Source organism: Hemiscyllium ocellatum, chromosome 16 (assembly GCF_020745735.1).
Source record: "Hemiscyllium ocellatum isolate sHemOce1 chromosome 16, sHemOce1.pat.X.cur, whole genome shotgun sequence".
NCBI lineage: Eukaryota > Metazoa > Chordata > Chondrichthyes > Orectolobiformes > Hemiscylliidae > Hemiscyllium > Hemiscyllium ocellatum.
In genome coordinates, this window is record NC_083416.1 from 11,060,394 (window position 1) to 11,085,778 (window position 25,385).

General features: G+C 42.5%; 1 protein-coding gene across 1 annotated transcript; it reads left to right on the forward strand.

Moving 5' to 3' along the window:
- Positions 1–1,742: 1,742 nt before the first annotated feature.
- On the forward strand, positions 1,743–22,456 carry lsm11 (LSM11, U7 small nuclear RNA associated). The gene is made up of 4 exons (XM_060836713.1): positions 1,743–2,185; positions 19,588–19,727; positions 20,897–20,980; positions 21,826–22,456. The coding sequence occupies exons 1-4, from the start codon at positions 1,795–1,797 to the stop codon at positions 22,204–22,206; spliced, it is 996 nt and encodes a 331-aa protein (XP_060692696.1). The 5' UTR covers positions 1,743–1,794; the 3' UTR covers positions 22,207–22,456.
- The last annotated feature ends 2,929 nt before the right edge of the window (positions 22,457–25,385 follow it).

Genomic DNA, 25,385 nt, shown 5'->3' on the forward strand with positions numbered 1-25,385 from the left:
ATTTTGTGGCAAGAGGTGATAGATTTAAGACCTACTTCAGAATTTGAGCACTTTACACTAGAATATCAACCTAGATTGAGTCCGGGATGCTATGTTCTGAACAGACCCAAAACTGAGGTGCCATCTACTTTCTTGGGTCAATGTGACCCTATTTGAAAAATCAGACGAAGTCAATGAACGGTTACTACCCCAACCTCCAACATGGTTCTTTGTACAGATTGGCAGCTACGCTTCCTGGTAATGGCAACAGCCCATTTGTTATTGTTTTGGAAAATGTAGACACTTTGGTACTTCCTCAAGGTGGTGTCTTTTTTTTATTCATTCATGGGTTGACGTTATCACAGGCTAGGCAGCATTTATTGACTGTCCCTAATGGCCCAGAGGACAGTTGAGAGTCAATCACATTGCTCTCAGTCTGGAGTCACATGTAGGCCAGCCCAGGTAAGGATAGTGGTTTGCTTCCCTAAAGCACATGAGTGAAACAGATGGGTTTTTCCAATAATCAATAATGAATTCATGGTCATCATTAGATTCTTAATTCCAGATTTTTATTAAATTCAAATTTGCTGATGTAGGATTTGAACCTGAGTCCTCAGACCGTTATCCGGATTAACAGTCCAGTAATAATACATCAAGGCTATTGCCTTCCTGTCAGAAAAAAAAAATCCTGAGTTGAGGTGGAGGGGGTCATACAATGCTCAGAAAAAAAGCAACATATTGTGGATTCTGGAAGTCTAAAAATCAAAACAAAAAGTGCTGGAGAAACTCACCAGATCTGGCAGCATCTGTGGAGAGGGGAACACAGTTAACATTTTGAGTCCAGGTAATAAAAGCAAAACACTGTGTAGACCCGGGTTCAATTCCCGACTCAGGCAACTGACTGTGTGGAGTTTGCACGTTCTCCCCGTGTCTGCGTGGGTTTCCTCCGGGTGCTCCGGTTTCCTCCCACAGTCACAAAGATGTGCGGGTCAGGTGAATTGGCCAAGCTAAATTGCCCGTAGTGTTAGGTAAGGGGTAAATGTAGGGGTAGGGGTAGGGGTATGGGTGGGTTGCGCTTCGGCGGGTCGGTGTGGACTTGTTGGGCCGAAGGGCCTGTTTCCACACTGTAAGTCTAATCTAATCTAATCACTGCAGATGCTGGAAATCAGTAGAAAGTGCAGAAAGCAAAAACATAGAAGGTGCTGGAGAAACTCATCATCATCTGTGGAGAGGGGAAGAGATTTAACATTTTGAATCCAGTGTGTGACTCTGAAGAACACCTAAATGCTTCATAGACACTAGGCTGAATAGGCTGGGGCTATTTTCCCAGAGGTTTACAAAATCATGAGGGGTATGGATAGGGTAAATAGACAGGTCTTTTTCTTGGGTTGGGGTGTCCATGACTAGAGGGCGTAGGTTCAGGGTGGGGAATGAGTTCAAAGGGACCTAAGGGGTAACTTTTCACACAGAGTGGACGGAATGAGCTGCCAGAGGAAGCGGTGGAGTCTGGTACAATTACGACATTTGAAAGGCATCAGGATGGGTACACGAATAGGCAGGGTTTGGAGGGATAGATTAGATTAGATGTGGGCCAAGTGCTGGCAAGAGGGGCCAGATTAGTCTGGGATGTCCGGTCGGCAAGGGCGAGTTGAACCGAAAGCTCCGTTCCCCTGCTGCACATCTCTTTGGCTCGATGATGTTGCCACTCTCCAGCGTTCCGTTTCCGTCCCACAATGCCGAGCGCGAGCGGAGCCAAAGATGGCGGCTGGTGAAAGTGCCCTATCTCCGCAGCTGGCGGTGGGGAAGCGCTGGGACATGGCGGAGGCCGGGACCGGGAGCTCGGAGCCCGACCCGGACGAAGACGGGGACGGGCGGCTGAATGTCAGCTCGCCGCGTTTCGACCCGTACCTGGCGCTGTACAGCAGCCCGCCGCCGCCGCTGCCTTTCCCCAACGTGCGCACCTTCAACAACATCGCCGAGTACCAGAGCTTCCTGAGGCGGCGGCCGCGGGAACGTGAGCCCGGGGACCCGGCCCAGGCCCAGGCCCGGGCTCGCGGGCGCCGCCGCACCGCCGCCAGGCCTCCCCCGGACCCCGACAGGATCGAGCGCCTCAAGAAGCTGATGGTGGCCGAGCAGGGCAGCGAGGAGAGGCCCAGGCCCCTCAGGAGGGAGCGGGCCCCGAAGAATGTGCTGACCCGGATGTCCCGTGAGTAACCGAGCCCGGGGATGGAGAGGGGCCGCTGGGCCGTCTGTGTGTGTGTATGTGTGTGTGCACATTTGGATTTATAAGGATCCCACTCGAGGGTGGGATGAAGGAATCAAGTTGGGAAATGAGCCCAGACCGGGCAAAGGATCCCAAATTAAGAGCAATGTTTAAAACCAGACAAGGAGAAGGTGAGGTCTGCAGATGCTGGAGATCAGAGCTGAAAATGTGTTGCTGGAAAAGCACAGCAGGTCAGGCAGCATCCAAGGAGCAGGAGACCTGAAGAAGGGCTCATGCCTGAAACATTGAATCTCCTGCTCCTTGGATGCTGCCTGACCTGCTGCGCTTTTCCAGCAACACATTTTCAGCTAAAAACCAGACACCCAGGTTATAGATTCATAGAGATGTACAGCACGGAAACAGACCCTTCCCTCCAACTCATCCGTGCCGCCCAGATATCCTAACCCTAATCTAGTCTCTTTTTGCCAGCACTTGACCCATATCCCTCTAAACCCTCCTATTCATGTCCCCATCCAGATGCTTTTTAAATGCTGTAATTGTACCGGCCTCCACCACTTCCTCTGGCAGCTCATTCCACACACACACCACCCTCTGTGTATAGTTCAGCAGCTTTATTTGGAAGTACGGAGGAAGGAGCAGCGCTCCAAAAGCTTGCACTTCCGCATACAGAGGAACTTCGATTATCCGAATGACGTGTGCGGGGAGTATTGTGTTCGGATAATCGAATACTGGATAACAGTTTAGCCAAGACTGGGACCTTGTGATCTTGTTCGGATAATCCAAAATTCAGATAATCGAGGTTCCTCTGCAAACCCTCAACCTCTTCCCTCGCCTGAGCTCTGATGACCCTTAGGTTAAATCACCACCAGTCGCTTCTGTCTCTCATGGCAGTGCAGTCCCTCTGGTCTGGTAAGACTCTGGCAACACAACAACAACAATGTTAGACTGTAACCTGGTGTTGTGTGATTTTTAACTTTGTCCACCCCAGTCCAACACCGGCACCTCCATAACATTAAGAGCAAGAGCAGAAGCTAACAAAACCATTTAATCATCCAAAACTGACTCGTTTCAAGGATAAGACTGAGAAGCAAAGTTACGTCAAAGACTGAAGTTGCTGGAAAAGTTTAGTAGGTGTGGCAGCATTTGTGCAGAGAAATCAGAGTTAATGTTTCGGGTCCGGTGACCCTTCCTCAGACCATGAAGTTACGTTAAACCTGTGTGGAATATTGACTACACATGATATTTGTGTTGAGGCACCGGGGAAGACATTAAAAATTGGATTGACACAGATGGTACTGGATATATCTGTTATGAAAATTCAACAGGCTGGGTGTGCTTTTAGAGTTGAAAAGTGTGGCACTGGAAAAGCACAGCAGGTCAGGCAGCATCCGAGGAGCAGGCGAGTCAACATTTCGGGCTTCCTCAGGAAAAAGGGCTTATTTGCGAAATGTTGACTCTCCTGCTACTGACCTGCTGTGTTTTTCCAGTGTCACACTCTTTAACTCTGACTCTCCAGCATCTGCAGCCCTACTTTCCCCAGGTTGTATTTTTAGAAACTATTTAAAACTATCAAGGTGTACAGCACGGAAACAGACTTTTCCGTCCAACTTGTCCATACCAACCAGATATCCTAAATTAATCGAGTCCCATTTGCAGTAATTGGCCCATATCTGTCTAAACCCTTCCTATTCATATATCCATACAGATGTCTTTTAAATGCTGTAATTGTACCAGCCTCCACCACTTCCTCTGGCAGCTCATTCCGTACACACACTACACCCTGTGTGAAAAAGTTGCCCCTTAGGTCCCTTTTTTATCTTTCCCCTCTTACTCTAAACCTATGTCTTCCAGTTCTGGACCACTCCTGCCCCAGGGAACAGCCCTTGTCTATTTACCCTATCCATACCCCTCATGCTTTTATAAACTTCTATAAAGTCACCTTTCAGCCTCTGATGCTCCAGGGAAAACATCCCCAGCCTATTCAGCCTCTCCCTGTAACTCCAACCTTGGCAACATCCTTGTAATTTGGAGGGGTTCAAAGTCATGCAGGTAAAGATTTCCAATTCATAGCAAGGCATGAATTGAAGTTTAAAATGGACAGAAATGTATTTGATCTGATTGTCATTTTGTAACTATGTATCTGTAATGATGAAGATTAAGACCTGAATATTCTAGGTGCATGGCATTAGGAAGCTAGGAATAAAAACATTGGGGGTAGATGTCGTTCAGGATGTGGAGCTTTGGTAATTAAGAATGGCACCATTACATTGGACAGAGAGAGTTTAGTTTAGTTCTGGAGTGGAGGGGTAGAATCAGTTTGGGTAAAGATGAGAAATAGTAAATGGAAAAAAAAAAGCTATAATAAAACAAAGAACTGTGAATGTTGAAATATGAAACACACAAAAATAGAAATTGCTAGAGAAGTTCAGCAGGTCTCATGGCATCTGTGGAGAGAAAATGGAATTAACGTTTTGAGTCCAGTGATCCCCCTTCAGAACGGTTCTGAAGTAGGGTCACTGGACTTGGAACATTAACACTATTTTCCCCACCACAGGTGTTGCCAGACCTGCTAAGTTTTTGTTTTGTGTGTTTCAGATTAAAATAAAATCATTTCTGGACTGTTTTATAGACCCTGGAACAACAATCACACTGGAGAGCAGTGAAGAAATTGAACTGCAATTGACTAGATGTACAAATACTGTTGCTACAAGAAACAGCTCAGGGACTAGGAACTTTGCAGCAAGTAACTCAAGTCCTGTCTCCCCAATACTGGTTGAAGTTAACAGCCAGGCTTTGTTTACTCTTAAACCAGTAGGTTGTCCCTGATTGGTCAAGGCATTTCCCTAAGAAATGAGTCAGAGAATGGTCACCACCTATTTACTTGAGTTAAACAAGCATAGTGCTTGACTGCCTTATAATCTCCAGACTTTGGGTATTGTTTCTACCAAGCAGAATATATGTGCCCACTGAAATAAAAAGCTTCAATAACGTTGTTTTTCATCATACTTGTATTGTCATACTTCAGTTTCCAGAAGGTATCTGACAAAGTGCCACATCAAAGGATACTCTGAAAAAATAAGCACTCATGGTGTAAGAAACAACCTATTAGCGTGGATTGAGGATTGCTTGGCTAATAAGGATAGAGAGTGAGCATGGATTGCTAGTTTCAGGTTGGCTCGATGTGAATGATATGCCACAGGAATCAGTGTTGGGCCCTCAGCTATTTACAAGTTATTATTGGTGACTTTATGCTTACTAAATTTGCTGATGACATAAAGATAGGTTTAAAAGGTAAGTTGTGAAGAGGATATAAAGTCTGTAAAGGGATTTACAAAGGTTAGTGCATACCAATTTGGCAAGTGGAAAATATGGGGGAAAAAATTGATCATGTCCACTCTGACAGGAAGGATAAAAAAGCTGCATATTGTTTAAAATAAGAGAGATCGCAGAGTCCGGATGTAGATGGGGATTTGGAATTCCTGGTCATGAGAAAAAAAAAGGGTTAGTATTCAGGTGCAGCAAGGGATAGGAAGGCAAATAGAATCCAAATCCCTTATTGAAATAAGAATGGAATACAAAAGTAATAATGTTTTGTTGACCTCGTATGGAGCATTGGACACATCTGGAGTACTGTGTAAGGTTTGGTCTTAGAAACAAATACAGGAGAGAAACAGCCTTTAACCAAATGGAACCTGTAAGTAGGCCACCTTTAGGTAAGTGTGGGTTAGGTGAAATAAGGAGGGAGGGAGCTTATGTCAGGCAAAAGCTCTGGTATAGATCAATTTTGAGCAAGTGGCCTGATTCTGTGGTCTACATTTTATGTAATCCTAAGTGCTGCACAGACAGAGTGTGGGACTGGATTATGATAGAATTTCAATTATATCCCAATGTACTATGAACTCCTAATTATTGTGCTTGGCAAGTGAAGAACCATATAATAATTATAACCATTAAATATACTCCCTGTGAACAAATCCTCAATTGCATCATAGATGATATAAACTCCTTTTGGAGCAAGAGAGGGTTCATGTCCTTGCCTCGCCCTATCTCTGCAAACTCCAATATCATTGTCTGCTGCATTCTTGTGTCGTCTTGACTTTGATCTTTTGTGTCTCCTCATTTCTTCATGCATCACTCATTGACAGCATATTCATAACTTTAGCCTTATGTTGGAGTTCTAGCCTTTACCGTTTCACCTCTCAGCTTTTCCTCTCCATTTTGAAAAGCTCTTAAAACCCGGACTTATTGTCACCTTTTGAGTCTGTTAACCTGTTTCTTGGCCGTAAGCTTTATTGTGGTATTGACGTTGTCTGTTCCAGCAATGTGTTGCCGTCTACTTCAGTAGAGTGATTCAGTTGGTGCCCTACTGATGACATTGTGGGATGCTCAGTTTTTCAAAAAATATTAATCCAACGCTCGTTTTGTTTTTTGGATGGTTCAGATTGAATGTACCCTTGTGGTCGCATTCATGAATTCCACATCAAAATAGTGAAAAGGCAGACTAACCAGTTATTCATCACGTTACATTTTGCTGAGTTCAAATGTATAAAAATGATGACTGTACTCCCAATTAATTGCTTATATGTTGCAAAAAGATCCTTATGAAGTGATCTGAGGTTTGAGGTCAGGGTAAATAAAATAATTTGCTTTCTGTTTTAAGGCTAGAATTCTATCCTTATTTGACATTTCCACGGTAAACTCAAATGTCCATGTGTATAATCAGCCTAGCTTTGTCAAGTTAGAGAATGTGGTCCTGGAAAAACACAGCAGGTCAGGCAGCATCCGAGGAGCAGAAGAATCGACGTTTCGGGCCTAAGTCCTTCATCAGGAATGAGGTTTGTGAGCTGGGGGCTAGGAGATAAATGGGTGGGGGTTGAGGTTGGGGGGAAGGCAGCTGAAAGTACAATAGATAGATGGAGGTGAGGGAGAAGGTGATAGGTTGGAGAGGAGTGTGGAGTGGATAGGTGGGAAAGGTGATGGACAGGTCAGGAGGATGGTGCCAATTTGGAAGCTTGGGACTGAGAATGTGAGGGAAGGGAAAATGAGGAAACTGTTGAAATCCACATTGATCCTGTGTGGTTGCAGGTCCCAAGGCAGAATATGAGGCATTATTCCTCCAGGCTTCGGGTGGTAATGGTTTGGCGATGGAGGAGGCCCAGGACCTGCATGTCCTTGACGGATTGGGAGAGGGAATTGAAGTATTCATCCACGGGGCGGCGGGGTTGGTTGGTGTGGGTGTCCCAGAGAAATTCTGTGAAATGATCTGCAATTAGGTGTCCTGTTGCTCCTATCTGTAGAGGAGATCATATTAGGTGCAATGGATACAGTAGATGACATTGGTGATGGTACAGGTAAATTTCCATCTAATTGGAAGGATCCTTTCAGGTCTTAAATGAAGGTGAGGGGAGTGGTGTGGGCACAGGTTTTGCTCTTCCTGTGGTGGCAGGAGAAGGTGTCGGGAGTGAGATGTGGGCTGGAGGGGAACATAGATTTGACGAGGGAGTCGCAGAGGGAATAGTCTCTCCGGAACACTAATAGGGGTGGGGAGGGAAAAATATTTCAGGTAATGGGGTCTGCTTTTAGGCGGTGGAAGTGGCGGAGGATGATGTGATATATGCGGAGGTTGGCAAGGTGGAAGGTGAGGTCTGGGGATTCTGTCCTTGTTGCATTGGGAGGGATGGGGTTCAGGGGCAGTGGTGCGACAAGTGGAGGAGATGCACTGCAGGGCATTGTTGACCATGTGGGAAGGGAAAATGCGATCTTGGAAGGAGGAGGCCATCTGATATTTTCTACGGTGGAATTGGTCATCCTGGGAACAGAGGTGGTGGAGGTGGAGTAATTGTGATTTAAGGGATGGCATTTTTACAGGAGATAGGGTGGGAGGAGGTAGTCGAGGTAGCTGTGGGAGTTGGTCACCGGAGATGGGGGTGGAGAGGTCCAGGAAGGGGAGGCAGGTGTCCGAGATGGTACAGGTGAATTTGAGGTCGGGGTGAAAGGTGTTAGTGAAGTTGATGAACTGTTCAACCTCCTCGTGGGAGCACGAGGTAGCACCGATGTAGCAGAGGAACAGATGGGGTTGGTGCCGGCATAGGTGTGGAAGATGGACTGTTCCACATACCCCAAAGAGGCAGGCATAGCTGAGGCCCATGCGGGTGCCCATGGCTAGCCCTTTGGTTTGGAGGAAGTGGGAGGATTCGAGGGAGAAGTTGTTAAGGGTGAGGACCAGTTCAGCCAGTGGAATGAGAGTGTCAGTGGAATGGTACTGGTTGGGCACTACTTTGTCAATGTCATGCTATAATTGGAGCCTTTTTACAGTAGAGACATGCAGCATGGAAATAGACCCATCAGTCCACCTCATCCATACTGACCAGGTTTCTTAAACCAAACTACAGTAAAACCTTGGTTATTCAAATTTCAGATTATTCAAACAGGATCTCAGGGTCATGATGCTTGGGCAAACTGTGTTATCCAATCAATTGATTATCTGAACATTCGATTATCTGAAAAAAACACTCCCCTCCCATGTTGCTTGGATAATCGAGGTGGCCCTGTAACCGAGGTGGCCCTGTAACCGAAGTGGGCCTGCATTTGGCCCATATCCTTCTAACCCTTTCCTATTCATATACTTATCCAAACGTCTTTTAAATGTTGTAATTGTACTCCCCTCTGCTACTTTCTGCGGCAGTTCGTTCCATTTACATGCTACCCCTTGTTAAAAAAACGATTGCCCCTCAGCTTTCTCTTAAATCTTTCCTCTCTCACCTTTAACCTATGCCCTCTCATTTTGGACTCCTCTACTCTGGGGAAAAGACCTTGACTGTTCATCTTCTCTGTGCCTCTCATGATTTTATAAACCACAATGCTTCCACTAGGGCAGGATGTTTCACAGTGTGGCATGTTTACAAGCTGTTTCCATCATAAACATAGACATATGAGCTTAGAGTAGAGAATCTTGGCGGGAAGTGCATTTAGATATAAGATTTACACCTACAAGAGCAATGTATTGACTAGGATGCCTTGGGCTGTGATAATGCTATTTTATATTAGTGTGGTACTTATGTCTGAGGAAAAAGATCTGAGCCTATAATTAGATGTGAATCTTAATGTTATCAAGTAAATAAAAATAAAGTTGTCATTCAGAGTGGAGCTTTGATAAGTACCAAAATAGTTGCTATCAAAAGGTTACATCCTCTTTAATTATGGTAAAGATGACCAATCCACCTTCAGCCTTCTGGACCCTTCTGCAGTTAGCTACACCATGCTCTATTGTGTCTTCATTAGCTGCCAGTTGGCTGTGACTGCGCTGGCTTGGTTCTGTTCTTGTCTGCCTCATCATAGCCAGAGAATTGCTATTGACGGATTTTATTCCCATTCATGTGCAGTTACCTCTGACTCCTAGGGATCTATCTTTGGATCCCTCCTTTTTCTCATCTGCTTCTCTACAGCCTACTGAAAAGGCATTGTTGGTGTTCACCTTCCTCGTAACAATACCCAGCTTTATCTCACCACCATAAACTCCGATATTTTATCATTATGTACCTGTATAGAGATACTAAGAGGATTAAAAGTATCCACTTGCAAATGACAAGCATTTTCATTTAGCACTGGATTTAGTATGTGCAGTTTGATTAATATTCTTGAAATAAACAATCCATATTTCTTTCTGTAGTTTGGTTTCCTGATCAGATATGGTGGGTTTAGGTCGATTGCAAATGTTTAAGGCCAGTGAAAATATTGAGTTTGGCTTGCACCAGAAGTTGGCTCGAAAACATAGTTGGCTTGAAAGCAGAAGCCTGTGTGCACCTTGATTGATTAGGAGTTTCTGATTATTACGTGTTGTGAAGTTGTGTATCCCCAGTGCTAGGAGAGATTAGTAAAATTGGAAATTGTTCTCTTTCAGGAAGAAAGACCAAGGAAAGATTGAGTAGAGGTATTAAAACCTAGAATTATGAGCCTAATGATGGCCGTGTAACTATTTGTCATAACATTCAAGGCTATGGGCTTAGTGCAAAAAACAGGGACTATTGTAGGTGGTCTGAGAAGTGGAGAGGAACAGTAAGGATCGTTGGGTACATGTCCACAGATCTCTCAAGGTTAGTAGGTTTTAAGCAGTGTCCTAAAGGAGGAGAGTGTGAAAGGGAGATGCGGAGGTGATTGATAGATAGGGGATACTTTGCTTTATTTGCAGAGACACAAAATATGAGAGCAGGGAAGTAATCCTGGAACTGTGTTAAAAAAAAAACTACTTGGGCCACAGCTGGAATACTGCATAGTGTTCTGGTCACCACATTACAGGGAGAATACAATCATATTGGGTAGGGCACAGAGCAGATTGGTTTCTGGGGCTGTTGGTAGGGATGGACGATCAGGCAGTGAGGGATGCCTAAATTCACTGCCTGAAAATAAGGCAAAGGTAGAAACCTTCATCACAGTTTAAAAAAATACTTGGACCTTGAAGGTGACAGCACTAAAATCTAGAAAATGGGATTAGACTGAACGTATACTTTATTGATGGCGTGGATATGATGTGCCAGTTGGCTTAGGAACACAGAAGCAGGAGGAGGCAGTTCAATACCTGATGCTTCCCCTGTGTCATAAATGAATCTCTCATACTTATTGTCTTTGATTCTTGCCACTGATTTGACCATTCTCTTCAGCAACTAGCTGAGGCTAAACCAGACTGCAATTTAATTAATGTACCTGAGCGGGTACCTACACTGTAAATAAGATTAGATTAGATTACTTACAGTGTGGAAACAGGCCCTTCGGCCCAACAAGTCCACACCGACCCGCCGAAACGCAACCCACCATTCCCCTACATTTACCCTTTTTACCTAACACTACAGGAAATTTAGCATGGCCAATTCACCTGACCTGCACATCTTTGGACTGTGGGAAGAAACCGGAGCACCTGGAGAAAACCCACGCAGACTCGGGGAGAATGTGCAGACTCCACACTGGCAGTCGCCTAAGTCGGGAATTGAACCCGGGTCTCTAGTGCTGTGAGGCAACAGTGCTAAACACTGCGCCACCGTGCAGGATACCTGTTTCTACCTCCATAACATTGCCTGTTTCCAACTGCCTGTTGCTGAAATCTTCAGACTTAACCATTCTATTGTACTTCTGGCTGGTGTCCCATATTTTGTACTCTGTAAATTTGAGATTATCCAAAACTCAGGTACCAAATCCTGTGCATCTATTTGTTCTGAACTCACTTACCTGCATTAGTTCCTAGTGCAGCAATACCACAACTTAAATTTTGTTTTAGATCTCATACGGTCTCACCCCTCCAAAGCAACAAGTGATTGAGCTAAGTGATCTCAGCTCTGCAGACCTGCCCGCATCTGATCGTGAATTGTGGTAGAATTAAACAACTTACTGGGGGAGGAGACTCCACAAATGGCTGCGGTTCTCGGTGATGGAAGAGCCCAACACATCAGTGCAAAAGATAAGGCTGAAGCATTCTCCGCAGTCTTTAGCCAGAAGTGCCAAATGGAGATGATCCATCCCAGCCACCTCCAGTGGTCCCCAGCATCACAGATACCAGTCTTCAGCCAATTCGATTCACCTCATATGATATCAAGAAATGGTTGGAGGCACTGGATATTTCAAAGGCAATGAGTCCTGACAACATTCTAGCGTAGTACTGAAGACTTGCTGCTCCCGTAGCCAAGCTGTTCCAGTACAGTTACATCACTGGCATCTACCCGACAATGTGGAAAATTGTCACGGTATGTTTTGTTAACAAAAAGCAAGACAAATCCAACCTGGTCAGTTACCATGCCATCAGTATACTCTCTATCATCAGTAAAATGATGGGAGCTGTCATCAGCATTCCTACCCAAGCAGTCCCTGCTCAGTGATAACCTGCTCAGTGATGCCTAGTTTGGGCTCTGCCAGGGCTACGCAGCTCCTGACCTCATTACAGCCTTAGTTCAAACATAGACAAAACAGCTGAGTTCCAGAGGTGATGGGGGCATGACAGCCCTTGATATCAATCTGCGTTTGAATGGGTATCGGAGGCAAACTCTCTGCTAGCTGGAGTTATATCTGACACATAGGAAGATGGCTGTGATTGTTTGAGGTCAATTATCTCAGCTCCAGGACATTTCTGCAGGAGTTTCTCAGGATAGTATTCTAGGCCCAATCATCTTCAACTGCTTTACCAATGACCTTCTGTTCATCATTAGGTCAGAAGTGAGGATGTTCGCTGATGATTTCACCATGTTCAACACAATTGAGTATTGGCTCCTGAATACTGTGGTTACAAGAGCAGGTCAGAGGCTAGAAAATGTATAGCAAGTAACTTATCTGTTGACTCCCTAAAGCCTGTCCACCATTTACAAGGCAAAAATCAGAAGTGTGATGGAATACTCCCCACTTGCCTGGATGAGTGCAGCTCCAACAACTGTCAAGAAGCTTGACACATCCAGATCAAAACAGCCCATTTGATTAACACCACATCTGCAAACGTCCACTCCTTCTACCACTGGCGCTCATTAACAGCAGTGTGTACTGGCTACAAGATGCGATGCAGAAATTCACCAGAGATCCTTCTTCAGCACCTTCCAAACACGTGACCTCTTCCATCTAGAAGGAAACGCGACCAACTGCAAGTTCCCCTCCAGACCACTCATTATCCTCACATGGAAACATATCAGTGTTCCTTCAAAATCCACCCTAAGGATTGTGGGTCTATCTACAGCATAGGGACTGCAGCATTTCAAGAAGGTAGCTCACCAGCACCTACACAAGGGTCAGTAGCTATAGGCAATAAATGCTGGCCAGCCAGTGACGCTCACATCCCACGAATGAGTAAAACAAATTGATTTAATTTTCTCCAGCCCCACAACTCTGAGATATCTGTACTCCTGTAGTTCTGACTTCTTGATTGTAATTGCTTTGACATTGGTGGCTATGGCTTCAGTTGCCTAGACTCCAAACCCTGGAATAGTTTACCTAACCTTTTTTCCTTTCTGCTGTATTTTCCTCTTTTATGACATGCCTGATAGCTTTTGGGCTATCTATTCTGAATCTACTTGTGTTTCAACTGCCACAATTTGTTATATAATGCCTCTATGAAACATTTTTCATTTTAATCATGTGAATGGCACTATATAAATACAAGTGGTTATTAATAATCATGAATGTAGCTGATACTACAGAATGAAAGCTAAATGCATGCAGACAAGCAGCCTTAAATCCTAAGGAGGGCAGGAAGACTCTGGTATATTTGTTTGATGTGAAAGTTTATAACATATTATTTTTGTGAATTTGAATTAGGAACCATCATAATAGCTGTAGGAAGTGCAGTTTGAGATCCTTAAAAAATCTTGGAGAAACTATTGGTGACTTACAAAAGCTGTTACAGACTTATACACCGAGTTGCATAACTAGGTCAGCAGATACGTATTTGGCTATACATGCTGTTAATGTAGGGCATTGTGATTCGAATTACCCCTCGGTGCTACTGTCTACAGTGTGGCCAAATGAATTGTGCCTTGTCAAATTCACTTTAAATCAGAGTTATGACCAAATTGGACCTCTGCAACTGCCCATTAAGTGGTTCAAAGGTTCTTCACAGGTTTAGATGAATGCATCCAAATTGAAGATATATTTAATATTATTACATTATCCTTCAATGATCTTGTTGGTTAAGAACTGAAAAACCGCTGGCGCGTTTTTCATTGCAAAAGTGAAAAATAACTTTGCAATGATAAAGTCTATCCAGTGTTACAAAAGCTGAAATTGTTTTAGATGTGTCAGTCAATGGAACTTGCCAATATAATTTTAATGAGTCCATTTTTGTTACAAACTGTGCTTGCCCAATCCTCTCTATAATTCTCCAATCATGAAATTACTTAAAAATGTCTTTGTTGCCATGTTGACATTGTGATAATCAATACAGAACTGATTTAATCTATCCAGTTTTGACATCATCACAACAGGTTACCTACAGCTGCAATAACTAAGCAGTATTATAACGGTTGATGGTAAATGCGATCTCAGTTTGGCTAACTGCTGTTTTGACTCGAAGATTATTATTTTATGGTTAATACATCCCCTTGCGATGGACAGTAGAATATGTAAAAATTGTGTTTAGGAGTTTGGATTTTAATCTTGTGGTATATGAGTGTTTGGCCTACTTTAGTGAAGCAGTTAAAATTAATTAGGTTAGTCCTTCTGCTAACATAGTTTGAAACCAATAAGTGCAAGAGAGCAGGCGACTTCAGAACTTCCGGGAGAGTTAATGGAAGTTTGTTTATGTTGGCATTTACAACAGAAGAGAAAAAAACATGAAAGTATTAGTTGTAGAGCCACTGATCAAATTTTAAAGCAAATAAAAATGTCAACAGCTTTTAAGTTCAATTCAAGGAAGAAGTTCCATTCAAGTCAGATACAGGTATAATTTCTGCCAGAAAGGGGATTATTCAGGACAGTTAAGGGATTAAGTTACCTTGGGGAAAGAATTTAATATTAAACTTCTGGAATGTTTGTTTAGAACTTTGCATTTGTTATTCAAAATTGAGAAAGTCTTAGGATTTTAGTTGTGTGAGTATTCAAGGAAAAGGCTTTGCAACTCAAAGGACCAAACCTGTCAAGAAGCAGTTATGGGCAGGAGTTTCTTTGGAGTTTGATTAACTGCAGAGTGATGGCTTTGGGGAGTGGATGGGATTTTTTTTTGCTGCGTGTTTTTAAACTACTTCAAACTCTCAGATTTAGCCTGGTTTGGTTTATTTAACTTTTTTTGTGCAATAAACATCAGTTTATTGATAAAATGAAAGCCATAGACTTGTGCGCTTATGTTTCAGTAAAGTACAGCCATGTTTAAATTAGATTAGATTCCTTGCAGTATGGAAACAGGCCCTTCAGCCCAACAAGTTCACACTGACCCTCCGAAGAGTAACCCATCCAGACGCATTCTCCTACCCTAAATTTACCCGTGACTAACGCACCTAACACTACGGGCAATTTAGCATGGCTAATTCACCTGGCCTGCACATCTTTGGATTATGGGAGGAAACCAGAGCACCCGGAGGATACCCACATAGACACAGGGAGAATGTGCAAACTCCACACAGTCAGTCACCCAATGCGGGAATTGAACCTGGGTCTCTGGTGCTATGAGGCAGCAGTGCTAACCACTGAGCCACTGTGTTAAATAAGAAAAACAAAATGCAGTCTGTCAAGTCACATTTATTCTGAGATCTGACTTGATCACTATTACCATCAGCTAGCATCACAATATAATACTGAACAACTCTGCAGAAACGTATTTATCGAGATCACAGACCATTAACCTTCCTGCAGCATTTCCACAATAAAATCTGAGACTTTCATTGTAGGTTAATGCTACAAATATATAATTTGAAAACAATTCCTATCACAGAAATTACAGTATCATAGCTGAAGCTTTGTCAAGAACAAATATGAAAAACAATTAATGTCATGAATGAAATGAACTTGTATAGTATATGATTGTTATAAAAATCCTTCTGCTTAATAACAACATGAAATACACTTAGCAATCAAAGGAAATTTTCATGGAAAATAAAAATGTTTTTGTTTTGTTTTGGTGGAGGGGCTGTGTGATGAAAGTTTGTAATAAAGTCTTATAACTTTTGGGATCTCGGATTCTGAAGAAGAATGATGTAAATTAAGTTTTGGTTTTCAGTCTTTTTAGGTTCTGAGTTTTTCTACGGGTCAGAAAGTAATTTGGTTCAGTGAATAAAGACATGAAAAAAAAGCTTGTGACATACTCTAGATGTTGCAAGTTGCCAGTGGAAATAATTGCTGGGTTGTTTGCTAAGTGGAACTTTTATGACCTAATACAAAAGACAGTTGGCCAGGACCAAAAGCAGGGTGAGTTCAGAAGAACCATTCCAGTACAAGGGTAACATTTTAGTCTGTGGAATGAAATTTTAAGATGTTTTTGCAATCTCAATGTAGGCAATCAGATTAATAACCTGTCTGTGTGCCTCAGGAAGAGATAGAAATGGAAAGAATCACATCTGGTGGACGTGCAGGAAGCCAACGAGACACAACCATTGCAATCTTGTCAGTTCAATAAGAAATATTAAAGTGATGAAAGGATTGATACTTCACTTTGGTTGTGTATAAAGGATATTACAGGGAAGATGGCTCATTTCATTTGCTGTTTATAGTAAGGTCTATCAAATTGTTTTATAGCTTTAATTTTTTTCCCTTTTTTTATATAAATACTGTTAAAAGTACAGTGACAGCATTGGGTGCACATAGTTAATGACTGACCACCATGCTAACCAAATTGGAAACAATATACCTTGTATTCTAACAAGCCAGATTTTACTCTGGAATTTGTCTTGTCCAGTGTTGCTTCCAGTCGTAATGTTTGTATATTGCTAGAAAAAAGAAAACATTTTGCTGAAGCTTTCGTCTCACACTTGTCGAAACAATTTGTGAGGAAAACTAACATGCAGCGGAACCTTGATTATCCGGCAAGATTGCAAGGTCTCGATGCTTGTCTAAACTATGTTATTCAGCATTCGATTATCCGGAATTGGATTAACCGAGCGAAATACTGGCCACCCGTGTCTTTTAGATAATCGAGGTTCCTCTGTATGTGCAGCCTGAGCAGAGGGTGCTGATTGGTTGACAGGTGGATCGTGATTATTGGTGGAGGCATTGCCATCGAATGCTGATTGGTTATTCGAAGGAATGACAAGTAACCTCCCGCTCTTTGCATATTTCTGACACGTCCATGATTGTGTTTGCAACAGATGGTATTCCTATGGCTTAGCCTGAGATGAAAGGCTGAGAAAAACGTCTAGCTCTTTTAACACCATTCAAGCTCTGCGCTAACAATTGAATATCTGTAGAATTAAATTCCATAATATAATGTTGAATTCACAAGGTTTATTGAACAGATTGTTGCCTAGTCAGCTGTAGGAATTATCAGCCTCGTATAAAGGCTTTGTAGTGGGCACTGTGTATGACTCACACTAGGGTTGTGTAGGTTCAGTGGATTAGCCATGGGAAATGCAGGGTTACAGGGGTAAGGTAGAGGGGTGAGTCTGGTTGGAATGCTCTTTGGAGAGTCAGTGTGGACTTGTTGGGCCGAATGGCCTGTTTCTGCATTGTAGGGATTCAATGATACTATAATACTGCGCTGTGTCCCCACTCCACTCTCATTGATGTAACACTGCTATTTCCAGAGGCAGAATAAAGCTCAGATACAATCTTAATTGCTTGCTCAATGAGTAGACTACACTCTGAGCCTTACAAATTCACTTGAGTCCATTGTCCCTTTACACACCTTTCACTGGAAGTGCACGAAGACATTGATAGCTTTTCCTTAGTGTTTTGTGGGTCTCTGCCCTCCACGTGGTGCCACTGAGTCACTTAACAGGTGATTGTTACTGGTTACTCTCAAAGATACTGACTGTAGCCTGAACCTGATGAGAGTCTCAGTACTTATATTTTCAACCAATATGCATTAGCTTGTGGAGAGACAAATTGTTTACATGGAAATTGGGTGAGGACTGCATTAGACTCAGTTCCCAAACTTGGCGCTCGCTGTCTCTGCACATCAGTAATAAAACTCAGGTAAGATACTGGGGATGAAGAATAGCAGACTGGGAGAACTTGTAACTCGTAACCTTTAGAGAAGGGTTTACTGAGGTAAAAATGCAATTAACTTAGACTGAAGGTGCTTTATCCCTGCTCGCTAGAGTCTGAAACAGTGTTGAGAGTTAGTGGGTGTTTGTGTTGTGAAAGTTTCAGTGACTGTGTGTTCAACTCGAGCCCTGACTTTTGCTCTTTGTTTCCCTGTAGGAGCAGCTCGCCTCCTCCTGCCAGGAGCGCAGTATGGTGTGGGCCATGGACACCTCCATGACCGCTTTCAGGGCTGCTTCGTTATTGCTCAACCAGAGGTATGCATGTAGCAGGGCGAGAGAGAGAGAGAGAGAGAGAGAGAGAGAGAGAGAGAGAGAGGTAGTGAGAGAGAATGCTTGTTTTAATAGTTTTTCTAACTGTTTATTCCAGTTGCTAATTTTCTTTGAAGAACCTCTTTGTAAATTGGAAGTTTAAAACCAAGGCCATTAAATTTGTAGGTAATGGCACACTTCTGTCATTGTGTCCCGCCATAGTTGTCCCTGAGTCAAAGGTTGTACATAATCAAGGCTGATAATTCACTATAGTTTGACAGTAATTTTTTATTTAAGTAAGAGGTGACCTTTGTTTTATTAGAGATCCTGCCTGCTGAATCGCTTGGACGTAAAAAAAAATGCCAGGGTGCTTTTTTTCCTAAAGACAGACGATTGCTATTCGTCACCTGACAAACATTCCTTTATCACATTGCTAAAAGCAGTTGATCTGGTGTTTTATTTCATTACATTTTGTGGAATTTTGTGCATAATTAGACTGCCATATATTCCAACAAAGCAGTCACTGCCCTTCCAAAAGGGCATTATCAATTGTGAACTATCTTGGGACCTACTGTGAATATTCCTTGTAAATATTTGTTCTTTCCTCGCAGCTTCCTTAAATCTGCAAGATTTCAATAATCTTACACTTATTAGTTTTATTTCTGATGCAAAATAGATCTATCAAATCCTTTCATTTACAAACAGTTTAACCCTTGAGTGTAACCAGTTGTTTAGATTAGATTAGATTACTTACAGTGTGGAAACAGGCCCTTCGGCCCAACAAGTCCACACCGACCCGCCGAAGCGCAACCCACCCATACCCCTTACCTAACACTACGGGCAATTTAGCATGGCCAATTCACCTGACCCGCACATCTTTGGACTGTGGGAGGAAACCGGAGCACCCGGAGGAAACCCACGCAGACACGGGGAGAACGTGCAAACTCCACACAGTCAGTCGCCTGAGGTGGGAATTGAACCCAGGTCCCTGGCGCTGTGAGGCAGCAGTGCTAACCACTGTGCCACCGTGCCGCCGTGTTTTTTTATAATGTACACTTAGATCCTGAGCAATGTTTCCACACAAATAATGCAATCTGGGACCTTGCACTATGTTCAAATAACAACTGGCGCCATTTTTATAGTTATTGATGATTGTATTATCAACTTGCCACTTAATTATCAAAAAACAATTGTAAATAGGCTTGTTGCCTAAGGAACTCTCAGGTGCTCACCAATCCTCCAAAGAGACTGTAACTTTAGATTGAAGGCAAGACATGCAAAGTCCATCTAGTTAGAACTGATATTGAATTTGAGTTCTGCAAGGGGTGGGGAGATTGCGGGGAGATATTCTTGCTGTACAGTGCAGCTTTGATGACCTCCAGTGGCAACAAGCAATAATGCAGTTGTTTAAATTTTTTAACTAGCTGTTGTGCACTCTTTAATGTATTATTAACTGGAAATGGTTTATTTTGTTCTCAGTACATGAAGGCAGCCCACTGGGTGAATTGTATCGTTGCGTTCAGGACAGGATAAAGGTCAATGTCCACATTCGGACTTTCAAAGGACTGCGGGGCGTCTGTTCAGGATTTTTGGTGACCTTCGACAAGTTCTGGAACATGGTAATGAATGCTTCTTCTTTGCTCTGCACCTCATACAAAGATGAGTCAAAGCTATAGTATTTCTTTTCCCAGTTTACTCCCTATCTAAAAATGCCATTTTGCAGCGGTGGGAGTTGTCAGGCTATTTTATGAGCCCAGTTTATGTTGTGTACTTGCACCTTCCAGCAGGAGGTATTAAATATTGTGATTAGGAATACACAAATATTTAAGACCACACTTTGAGTGTTGACCTGTTTAAAGTCAGTGAGTCACAAGCCCTAGAGGAGAATTTCAAGGCATATCACTTCATTCTGCACCAACCTGGGCTTTCCCTCAGTGAAATGAGGTTACCTGATCAATGCATAAATTTAGAAACTCATGAGTAAATGAACTGCAGGTAGAACAGGGGACAGAGCTTTGGTTCAGTGATAGACAGATTTGGAACTGAAGGTGTTGTGCTGCTTTGCACTAAAATTGTTTAACATGGAATAGACTCTGAGATGCTGTGAGGAACTTTGGGAGTAATGACATAGATGGCTAACTGGCCTTCCTTTTGAATGTCATTTTAAGTTATGTTTTACCTTCATCAGATGCTGTAGTCAGAATCATAACATCCCTAGCGTGGAAAGGGCCCATTCAGTCTGCATCAGCCCTCCAAAGAGCATCCAACTAAGATCTGCTGCCCCCCCCAATCCTGTAACCCTGCATGTACCATGGAAAAAGTGAGGACTGCAGGTGCTGGAGATCAGAGCTGAAAAATGTGTTGCTGGAAAAGTGCAGCAGGTCAAGCAGCATCCAAGGGGCAGGAGAATCGACGTTTCTCCTGCTAAACCTCCTAATCTGCATATCCCTGGACACCATGGGCAACATTAGTATGGTCATTCTACCTAACCTACTCATCCTTAAATTGAGAGAGGAGTCCGAGCATCCAGACGAAAACCATGCAGACACGGGGAGAACATGTAAACTCTAGAGATGCCCAAGGCTGCAATTGAACCTGAGTTCCTGGTGCTGTGAGGCAGCAGCAGTGTTGCCCCTTGAGTCTTCCTGAGTAGGGTTGTAGTTTGTATATTCCTTGTTCTAATGCCATCATGAAAGAATGAGTAATTTCACAGCTTCTAGGATTTCAGCAAATGTGAGATGCAGCACTCAAGCATTGTTAATTTGTCTTGTCTGCCACCATTATTCAGGCACTCGTGGATGTGGATGAGACCTTCAGGAAACCTATCCTTGGGAAAGCCTTTTACAGTGAACCAGTATTAACCGTTGGCAGAGTAAGTCGAGAGCTTGATATGATTATTTTTTCGACGACAAATACTTTGCAATCATTTTGCTCAACTTTCTCCCTTCTCCCAACCCAAAGCTGCTGCCTCCTGTGCCACATTACATAGTGGCTTCAGCCTGACTGCTGTCCTGCATTCACTCTGCAGGTGGGAGAACTGCAGTTACAACGTTTAAAAGACATTTGGATAAGTACATGAATAGGAAAGGCTTGGAGGGATAGTTTAGTTTGGGATTATGGTCAGCACGGACCGGTTGAACTGGAGGGTCTATTTCCATGCTGTATGACTCTACATTCAGCAGTGGGAACCCTGCATGATCTCCCTCCCTCTCTTTCCAAGGATAATATTTAAAGGAAGGTTAAATAAATATGAAAGATGATAGTGGTGCTGATTCAATACACTGAAAATACTCAGTAGCTCTGACAGCATCTGGGGAGAGAAAAACGTCGCTATTGCAGCTCAGTTGATGATTTTTATTGTCACGTATACTTTAGTGAGAAAAGCAGTGAAATAGAAGTTTTAACTGTTGCCAATGTTTCTCACACTTTAGCATTTAAATATGTATTCTTAGCTGCGATTCGGTAAGGTGTGTGCTGATACTTTTTATGTTTAACATGTGCCTACCTCATACTGAATTATTTTATAAAACAGCATAGAGGGGCCACAGATCTGTATTTAAACTATGCTGTACCTTGCCCAAGAGTGTTTAATGGATATTAATGGGGTTTTACATGTTAAACCTGCATTATATTTAGCTGAGAATTCAGTTTGATTTATATTATCTTTGGGCACTACATAGATTATATTGTGTTAACTAAATTTGTTTTCTAATTCAGCTTTTTAATCGGCTGAAACTACAAGAAAGATCTGCAGATGAGGAGCCAGGTGCCACATCGACAGAACAAACAGGCTATTTACCCAAAAGGTTTCAGGGTACTAATGCTGAACAGGATGACAGCAAAAATCTGACTTGTGGACTTACACAGGTATCCTCAGATACTTTAAACCCCTCTGCACAGAGTGAAGGAGGAGACCTTGACCGATCAAAGGGAGACACCAAACAACCAAGCTTGAAGCTCAGGACACTGACAGGAGGAAAACAGAAATGGAAAAAGAAATCCTTACCCAGGGTGGATTATCAGCAGGTTTCTCAAAGACATGTGAATCAACTTTTCATTCGGGGAGAGAATGTCTTACTAATCAGTTTTGTGCAATGATAGCTGTCACTGGAACAGCACATTGAACTTTTCTAGAGTATTACACCAACAAAGTAGAGGCAGTAAACACACTATTTGCAGAAAGTTTCCAATTACTTGAAACTCCAGCTCTCTGGTAAAAAGGAAAGATCTGAATTAGTGTTTGAGCATTTTTTTAAAAAAGTTGGTAAGCTTCAGCTTTGGTTCACTGTTTTGGCGCCTATAATTTAACATTGAATTGCTATGCTCCAGTAAATGTTTCATTTCAAAACTTTTATGAATGGAGTTGTGTTTAAAATGCCTCTGGCTATGTGTGCTGTTAACCAAGGTCACAATAGTTCAAACCAGAAACAGCATTTTAGCAATGTGGGTCTGAAATTTCCTGCACAACATTTATTTGTGTGTAAATTAATAAGTTTGTATGTTAATTTATCTGACTGAGGAAGGTGACCCTCGTAGATAGTTACAGGATACTATTTGTCAAATGCAGAATGATTTCTGAAGGACAGTTCTGGAGAAAATACTTAATTTCCCAACCAATGTTTTGTGGGTTATTTTTCTGTCTAATGTACAGAACCTGGAAGTTCAGGAATTTCCCAAGAATTAGCAATTAAGAGGAGTAACGAAGGAGGCTGTATATTCCAGTGTGAAGAAAGCTGATGGCCCCTAGAACATCCTGTCTTAACAATGACTTTTCAATTCCATGCACTGGGTATTTAGTAGTTATTGACGCTGATAATTCTACAAAGGTGTCCAGGAAACATGACATCTCTCTTGCCCAGATATCCAGCAGATATTTACCCAAGTTCTGGATATATTGATTGCCTATTACCTTCATTGACAGCCCGTTTACCTCCGTCAAGCGTGTGTGAGAGGGGGAGGGGGATGGGAGGTGACATGGGCATGGATGTAAATTTGTATTTCATTCTTATTGTCTGGAATTACAGCCAGCAGCTGAGGAAGGCTACTCCAAGAAAATGTTCGAGTAAAAAGTGAGGTCTGCAGATGCTGGAGATCAGAGCTGAAAACGTGTTGCTGGTTAAAGCACAGCAGGTCAGGCAGCATCCAAGGAACAGGGAATTCGATGTTTCGGGCCAGAGCCCTTCATCAGGATGCCTTGTCTTATTGTCTGAAGTATGGTGAGACAGCAGACTGACCTAATGGCCAAGTTAGGATGGTATTTGAGCAGAGTCAGCAATGTAGGAAAGTGTCTTATTTATCCTGCACCTGGAAAGTCTATTCTCCTCAGAAATATAGAAAATGGGGGTAAACTACTCAGCCCCTTGAGCCTTCTCCACTATTTAACTAGATCAATGCTTATGTTCCTTGATGTCTTTTAACATCTAAAACAGGTCATTTAGCCCCCTGAAGAGGATCCCAGCCAGACCCATCATATCCCTGCAGCCCCACATTTCCCATGGCCAGCCCAATGAACCTGCACATCTTTGGACCGTGGGAGCAAACCCACAGTCACCCAAGTGTGGAATCAAACCCAGATCCTGCCCCTGTGAGGTAGCAGTGCTAACCATGGCACTGCCTACATACTTGTAATGCTGAGACTGTCATTAGGTTCTAGATACACAAAGCTGAGGGGAAAAAATGTCTACCCTGTATTCCTTTTGTATGCCTCAAGAAATCAATTTGCATTTTTGAAACTTTGCAGAATATAAGCCCTGTGGCTTAATTGAGAAGTGTCCAGTATTTCCCCCACAGATACTGTGCACTATTGCATTACTCCTCCCTCAATTTAGTTTTGATTTGTAGTGTTTAATTTTGGTTGGAATACCATGATTTACTTCTGCTAGCTCAAAAGCAGCCAGAATCCTGTCTGGCTCTGAGCCTTCCCCCCCCACATCATTTAAAAAAGGAGGGCACTGGATAGTAAGTGCAGACAGCTGCAATAGTGCCAGCTGTGAACTCATCTGCCACAGTCACCACCTTATCTGCTATGAGGTGTGGTAATAGGACCCAGAGGGAGAATTCAAATCCTACTATTTCAGTAAGTTTTGTAGCCTGTGGGCTCACATCAGATTGTCACTAACAATACAACTGGATCCCTAATCTGTAACATGGAAGGGAATCTGCCCTCATCCGTAGCTATCTTAAGAAGTGGCTTGAAAGTGCAGATGGGCTAGGGAACAAATAGTAGCCAAGTATTTATTGATTCTCCTACAGTGCTACCATGAATTAGAGCCCCTCAAACCTACTCTAATAGGATCATGGCCAAAACCCCATGTTCCAACCAGCACACTTTAGGAAGAATGTCAAGATTCCAGAATGGTCGCAGAAAGGATTAACGAGAAAAGCTTCAGGACCGAGGGACTTCAGGTATATCAAGAAGCTGTGACTAACTTTCTTTGATCTGAAATCAATGGTACATTTTATTGAAGTGTTCAATATAAATTTTGATAGTTATAAATTTTACAGGATCAGTTTCACTGTGAGAAGGGTTATGAACCAGTGGAGTCAGTCATTATGACACAGGAGGCTGTTCAATCCATTTAATTCATTTTGACTCTGTAGAGCATTCCAGATTTAAAATAATTAGTAAAATAACTGTGGGAGATAAGGTCTTTTATTTTTAAATGTGACAAGTTATTAGAATGAAGAGGTTTGAAAGATTTATTGGAAGCAGATTCAGCAGTAATTATATATTCAGAATGGTGAATAGAACTAATGGGCTAGAGTTTGAGAAGAAACGGGCCTGAGGGTCTGAGTGATCTAAACCGTATGATTCTGTGATCAAGATTGCTCACTAAGATATTCAAATATATAATTTTCATATCAATTATTACTAAGTGCATGATCCCAAAAGTGTACAAAACTCACCAGTTTCTTCAGAACATTAACTGGCACCAATTCAGGCACAAACATCTGATTACCAGATAGATAAATCAAGGCTGAATAAATATAGTTTCCTCGACATGTGGGTTATAAGAGTGATATATCCATACTGAGCTGTTGCCTGTGCATCAGCCACCAGAAGTCTCAAGCATAGCATTAATATCTGAAATCATATTGCTATGCAAATCAAAACCTTAATGTACTAAGTATAGCTTTTAATAGCATTTCAGTGGTTCTTAATTTAAATGGAATATGACATTTCCCTCTTGATATTCGATTACTTATTTAACTAATTGGGTCATTCTTGCACTAATGCACCTCTGAAAGCATGTACCTTTCGGTAGCCTTTTGATGCC

Excerpts from the sequence above, each read along its gene's own strand:
- lsm11 (XM_060836713.1), top strand. The coding sequence starts at position 1,795 with ATGGCGGAGGCCGGGACCGGGAGCTCGGAGCCCGACCCGGACGAAGAC. Across the intron at positions 2,186-19,587 it reads TGTGCTGACCCGGATGTCCC|TACATGAAGGCAGCCCACTG; the intron begins GTGAGTAACCGA and ends TTTTGTTCTCAG. Across the intron at positions 19,728-20,896 it reads TCGACAAGTTCTGGAACATG|GCACTCGTGGATGTGGATGA; the intron begins GTAATGAATGCT and ends ACCATTATTCAG.